The sequence below is a fragment of the Myotis brandtii genome, unplaced genomic scaffold (genome assembly GCF_000412655.1).
Source record: "Myotis brandtii unplaced genomic scaffold, ASM41265v1 scaffold453, whole genome shotgun sequence".
Classification (NCBI taxonomy): Eukaryota; Metazoa; Chordata; class Mammalia; order Chiroptera; family Vespertilionidae; genus Myotis; species Myotis brandtii.
In genome coordinates, this window is record NW_005367314.1 from 537907 (window position 1) to 543848 (window position 5942).

The window sequence follows — 5942 nt, forward strand, 5'->3', positions numbered from 1 at the left end:
TTAAGGTTTGGAGTGTAGTTTCTTTTAGATTATAGGGATCTTTCCTCCCTTGACTTACAATTTTGTTTGTCTTGAAAACCTGAGTGCCGCTGTCAACCTGGGGCAGTACTGAATACGAAATTCCAGTGGACTTTCTCAAGTCAAGCAATCTATCAGGTTCCATAGAAATTGCACGAGGAAAAGTAGGAACTAAAGCAGTCAAATCTTAAAACCATGCACTTGATAAATTGGTATAAAGGATTGGAACAAACATTAAACTAACTGGTAGTTCCTTATAAATGACCTGGAGAGTGTTATGCTAAGCGAAATGAGCCAGTCAGAGAAAGACAAGTATCACATGATCTCACTCATATGTGGAGTCTAATGAACAAAATAAACTGTTAAACAAAATAGACCCAGAGACATAGAAACATGGAACAGACTGTGGAATCTTAGAGGGAATGTGGGGGGTAGGTGGGCAGGAGGTATGAGATCTATCAAAGAACTTGTATGCAAATATGCTTATCCTGCGGACACAGACAATAGGTTAGTGAAGGCCTGGGGTAGGGAGTGGGGGCAGGCTAGAAGGGGTCAATAGGGAAAAAAGGGGGACATATATAATACTTTCAACAATAAAGATTTAAAATATATAAAATGTATTAACTCCTCAAAAAAAGTAATTGAACCACCTGGCCGGTGTAACTCAGCAGCTGAACACTGACCCGGAAACCGAGTTTGATTCCCAGTCAGGGATGTTTCTATCTCTCTATCCCTCTCCCTTCCTCTCTCTCTAAAAATCAATACAAATTAAAAAAAATTGTAACACAACTATCAATTAGATATTTTCCTATGTGAAGTATTCAGCCATTCACTTTTTCTGCTTTTACTGATGAATCAAATTATTTCAGTTTTGAAAAAAAAAATCTGCTTTACCACCATTTCACAGCCATGCTTCATTAAACTGTCAATAATCATTTGAAAACCCATTCAGCAAAAACAATGCAATGGGAGTTCTTGTTAAGAAAGCTATAAAAATGTAAATCTTTTTAAGGAGGAGATAAACTTGAGTAGCTAGGTAGCAAGGAGCTCCTTATTGAAAAAAGAACAACAACATAGCAGTAGCCCTGCTCCATGTGAATCAGTGGACTGAATGTCCTCTTGTGCACTGAAGGGTTGCTGGTTAGATCCCCAACCCACGTCCAGGCACATACCCAGATTGGGAGTTCAGTCCCGGGCCCCTGGTCCCTGGAAAAAAAACGCCCCCGCCCCCTTCCTTTCTTTCTAAAATCAATAAAAACATATGACTCTTGCACTAAGAGGGGAAAGGTTGGTCCACAGTTAGGAAACCACATTCTTGGGTAGGTGAGAGCCAAGGGGAGTGACAGCTATCACTAGATGAAGTTAGCATAACCTATAGTTTGATTTATATGTGTAGCCAATTGAATACCCAAGGGAGGGTGGGGCATTGAGAAACATTGATGTAAATTATCAGATTATCCAGTAAAGCTTTTTTTCCAGAAAATAAAACAAGCATCATTTATTTTGAAATATTTTATTTTATGTTCTTTTTTTTGCAAAACCATCAATAAATAATTAAATCTTTTTGTCTTAAGACACAAATATTGCATAATTGACACTAACCAAGGCATTATGCCTTACAGGAAAGACATGAAATGTCCAAGGGATATTTAGTTTTTAAGCTTCAACATTAGAAATGTTGACCACATATTGTGAAATTGTTCCAATAAATAACAACTGACATTCTTTTAAATACTTACAAAAATAGATGCACACATACATTCCCCTACCGTTACTAATTATTTCTTGGATCCTCCATCCTCTATCATAGCAGCTGACATTGCTGTGGGCTCCTCAGAAATATTATTTTAATGACTAGAGAATATTTGCAAACATTTTACCTTCAAACTGAATAAGAATCAGAATCGTATGAAGTTGGGTTTGCCATAATATAAACAATAAAAATAACAGTACAATGCCCAAGTAGAGGCAATGACATCCTTAATGATTTCACATGTAAAATATTAACATAGAATATTTGAAAACAACCGATAAATAAATAAATAAGTCGAAGAAGTCTCCTAAGAGATGCTCAAACATAAGTCCAATCAAGGTGACTTTGGGGGCTGATGATTTCTCTTAATCTTCTTCGATTTCTGTAGGGCAGGGCCTGCTTCAGGTAGAGCCACCAATCCGCTTCCTGCTTCGTCTGGTCAGTTGGAGCTGCCCCTATCATGAAAAAAAGGGTGTCCTTAGTAGCTGCTCAGGAAAGCCAGCGGCACAGCACTCTCCTCCTGCCCTCTAGATTCCAAAGTCTTCTGAATCTAGTTTTCCTGACCTGTAGGAAGTGCCTGCTTCTAGGCTGTGTGGCTGAGAGCTCTAGGCGCTTGGATGCTCTTATTTAGAAATGCAGGGGTGGTGGTGTCTGGGGTCCTTACCACCACCTCTGCATTCCCAAGTAAGGACTTATTCCTCAATAAGGTGAATTGTTGACTTCAAACAGCCAGAACCTCTTGGGTAGGTGAGTGCCAAGGGGAGTGACATGGGATTATCTGTCACACTGGGTCTCACTTGAGCTTCACAGCAACCCCAGGTAGTAGCTACTATTGTTTTACCAAGATTAGAGAAGCTAAAGTATTTTCCTCGAGGTATATGGCTAATAGGTGGTCAAACCCAGATTTGTACTCAATGCAGTGTCACTGCAAAGTCCCTGTTCATCACCACTAAGATTTGGGGCCTGTGATGCAGAGAAATGAGGATTCTGATTTTCAAGCTTGAAGCTCAGAAAGAATTGGGTGGGGGGAGGGCATTAACAGGTGGGAAGCTTTTTAGCATAACTGCCCAACACCAATGAGAATTCTAATGAAAGCTGCTTTCCCACCTTCATCTGAATGGGGGTGGAAAGGGAAATGGGGATGGCAAGCACTGGAAATATCCTCCTGGACCAGAGCGCCTTCATGATCTAAATGGCAAATCTAACTGTGAACTAATGACTTTTCACTCCTCCAGCTACCCCCTGGGCTTCCCTGATTTAGTTTTCAGGAGGCAGAGGCCACTACCTGTCACAAATGACTCTAGTCACATAACTCACTTGTTTAACATCTTGTCCAATATTTTCTTAACCAGGGGGGATGCGGGGTTGAGACAAACTTTCTGTCCATTCTTGAGAGTGGCTCTGCAGACAGAAGGGAGAACACAAGTGAGACAGGAGGGCGGGCGAGGGTCAGGGTGGGGGCATCTGGGCGGTGGAGGTGACCAGGATGGTGGCAGCAGCAGAGCATGGTGGCACTTACATGACTTCTGTTCGGTCGCAGTGGGGTCCTGGGGACGTCACCTTCACACTCTGGATGTTCCTGGGGTGAATTCCTTGCAAGGTCTGCAAGCACTGGCAGCGCAGTTCAGTGATCACGGTCTCCTCTGCGAGGACCATAGGCACCGATGCGGAGACCATAGGCGCCGCTGCAGGGACAACAGGCTCGGTTAGCGGGATGCCCCCAATGGGCGCCCACCCTTCATCCCCTTTTTCCCCCTTGGGCTCCCAGGGCTCGAGTCTCACCTGCAGCTTGCCGGCAGGCGGCGACCAGGAGCAGGAGCAGGAGCACGGCGGAGCGCGGGGTGCAGCAGCGGTGGTGGCGGTGCGGGCCATGGGGCTGAGCTCGGAGGATCGGTGCTGCGGTGCCTGGAGTGTGAGAGCTGGCAGGAGAGCTGGTGGAGCGAGATCCGTGGCTCCCCGAGACCGGTGAATCCCTTTTATCCCTGGTCGGGGAGGAAATTGCCTGGGGCAGGAAATTCCCGGACTTACACGTGGTTGCCTGGTCGGACCGAGGGTGTGGTCGGGCCCCTGAGGGGTGTCGGGGTGGAGGACCTGAGGGTTCGTCCTCTCACTGACTAAGCGGACTGTACGATGTTCTTTCTGCCCAAATTCCCAAAGCGGGGATGAGTCGCTGCCATGCAGGAGCTGCTGTCAGAGGGGGGATCATGGGCGCCCAGTGACCCTAGTGCGCAGGGTGGAGAAAGGCTGGGGGAGGATCCATGAGATCCTCCAGGAAAGGTGACACGTCTTTAGAGGGAAAGAGCTGTCTCTTTAGTTAACAGACCTGGGGGAATCAAGGAGGGGTGTGAGGGTAAATTTTACTTAGCTATCTATATGTACTATATTTATATGCACCCCATGTCTCTCTAGATTTCAGGTTTATATATAGTGCTCTTTGTTAAAAATACCCCAGTCATCTCGGATCCAGAGAGGAATGTTCTACCTGTCCCCTTGTTTTATAGTCTCAAAGCACACTTAGCATATCTTGGTTTTATTTTCTATTTGGTGATGAGGGATCTGTGTCAACATTTACTCAAGTGTTAATTTCAATGACAATTGAAGGCTGTAATATGACCTCTTCTGTATCCTACTGAACCTCCTTATTCCCTCTTTAATGTTGCAGCTTCCAAAATTCCTGGGAGATCTCCTTTCCCACATGAGGGGGTTCCGATTTGAACTATGACATACAAGACTGATGGTCACTCTGAAGCTTCCCAGGGGCCAGTCGGGCAGGCTCACCGCATCCCCTTCTCCGGTCTATCCTTGGACAAAATAGCACCTGAACACTAGGATGAGGGACCTGCTGCACCCTTACTCCCGTTGCATGGGGATGAAGCAGGGTTTCATTTACTACCAGAACTCAGTGTTGGTTCCCCTTTCTCTAGAAACAAACATTGACACATCTGTTTTCTGACCAGGAATTTCAGTCTTTTAACCTGATGGGTTTACTATTTTCTCAAATAGTAAAACATTGACTCAACATGAAGTATAGAGGATTCAAATGTAATTCTCCAGGTTGGATTCAGACCTCTTGGAGACATGGAGTAATGGGAGGAGGGGGAGGAGAAAGGAATGGCCACTGGCCCAGCAATGCATGTTCAGGGACAGGGGTCCAGGCAGCCCCGCTCCGTGGATATGAGTCTGTACCCCATAGCCAGACACTGGATATGCAGTGAAGCCACCTGCATTTAGTTGCCACCTGTCACTTACAAGGTAATTATTTCTTTGCCTTCCCTAATGTAGTTAAGGGAAATGAGTCATTTGTGAGAGCCAGCATGGATTAAGTGCCTTATAAACGTTTGTTAAATAAATAAACTGGAAATAGCTCTTTTTTTCCCCAGTTTGCCGAAACAGAAACTCAACCTGTGTGAATCCTAGAAAGAAAAAAAATCGTGATGAAAGGTTCACTCCTCAACTTTTCTTTTCACATTTAAACTTTTCTATATCAGGCATTCTAAAAGCAAGGCACACCTGAATTCTACTAGGATTTGCATTTATCTGGATTTTTTTTTTTTTTTTTACTGCTCTATCATTGATTTCTATTGTAGTCCCACTTTCAATCATTTCATCTGTAAAAAAATGCAGTTTGCATTGAAGACTCTCCATCTGCCCTGGCTGGTTTGGCTCAGTGGATTGAGCTTGAGCCTGTGGACTGAAGGGTCCCGGGTTCGATTCTGGTCAAGGGCACGTGTCCAGGTTACAAGCTCCATGCCCAGTGTGGGGCGTGCAGAAGGCAGCCAATCAATGATTCTCTCTCATCATTGATGTTTCAATCTCTCTTGCCCCCTCCTTTCCTCTCTGAAATCAATAAAACATATTTTAAAAAAAGACTCTCCATCTTATTTATTGAAAGTGATTTACAAAATGCATGACTATTTAAAAAACAAAACAAAACTCTAGTGTTTATCAATATGGTCCTGAGAGAAAAACCAGGGAAATGAAAGAGACATAAAAATTTGTGTTAAGCAATAGGAAAGGAGAAACAATCTAAAGCTTATAAAATATATGATAGCTCGCCCTGGCCGGTTTGGCTAAATGGATAGAGCGTCGGCCTGCAGACTGAAAGGTCCCAGGTTCGATTCCAGTCAAGGGCATGTTCCTTGGTTGCGGGCACATCCCCAGTGGCAGGGGG

At 44.3% G+C, this 5942-nt stretch overlaps 1 protein-coding gene across 1 annotated transcript; it reads right to left on the reverse strand.

The window, feature by feature from the left end:
• Positions 1-1586: 1586 nt before the first annotated feature.
• LOC102242586 (growth-regulated protein homolog gamma-like) lies at positions 1587-3734 on the reverse strand. The gene is made up of 3 exons (XM_014546601.1): positions 3291-3734; positions 3089-3172; positions 1587-2226 (listed from the first exon to the last, which is right to left on the reverse strand). Exons 1-3 carry the CDS (start codon positions 3641-3643, stop codon positions 2211-2213), a joined length of 453 nt encoding a protein of 150 aa, XP_014402087.1. The 5' UTR covers positions 3644-3734; the 3' UTR covers positions 1587-2210.
• Positions 3735-5942: the final 2208 nt, after the last annotated feature.

Bases quoted from the DNA above. Each gene is read 5' to 3' on its own strand.
- LOC102242586 (XM_014546601.1), bottom strand. From the start codon at position 3,643: ATGGCCCGCACCGCCACCACCGCTGCTGCACCCCGCGCTCCGCCGTGC. The intron at 3,173-3,290 runs GTAAGTGCCACC...TTCTGTCTGCAG, and splicing joins TGCGACCGAACAGAAGTCAT to AGCCACTCTCAAGAATGGAC.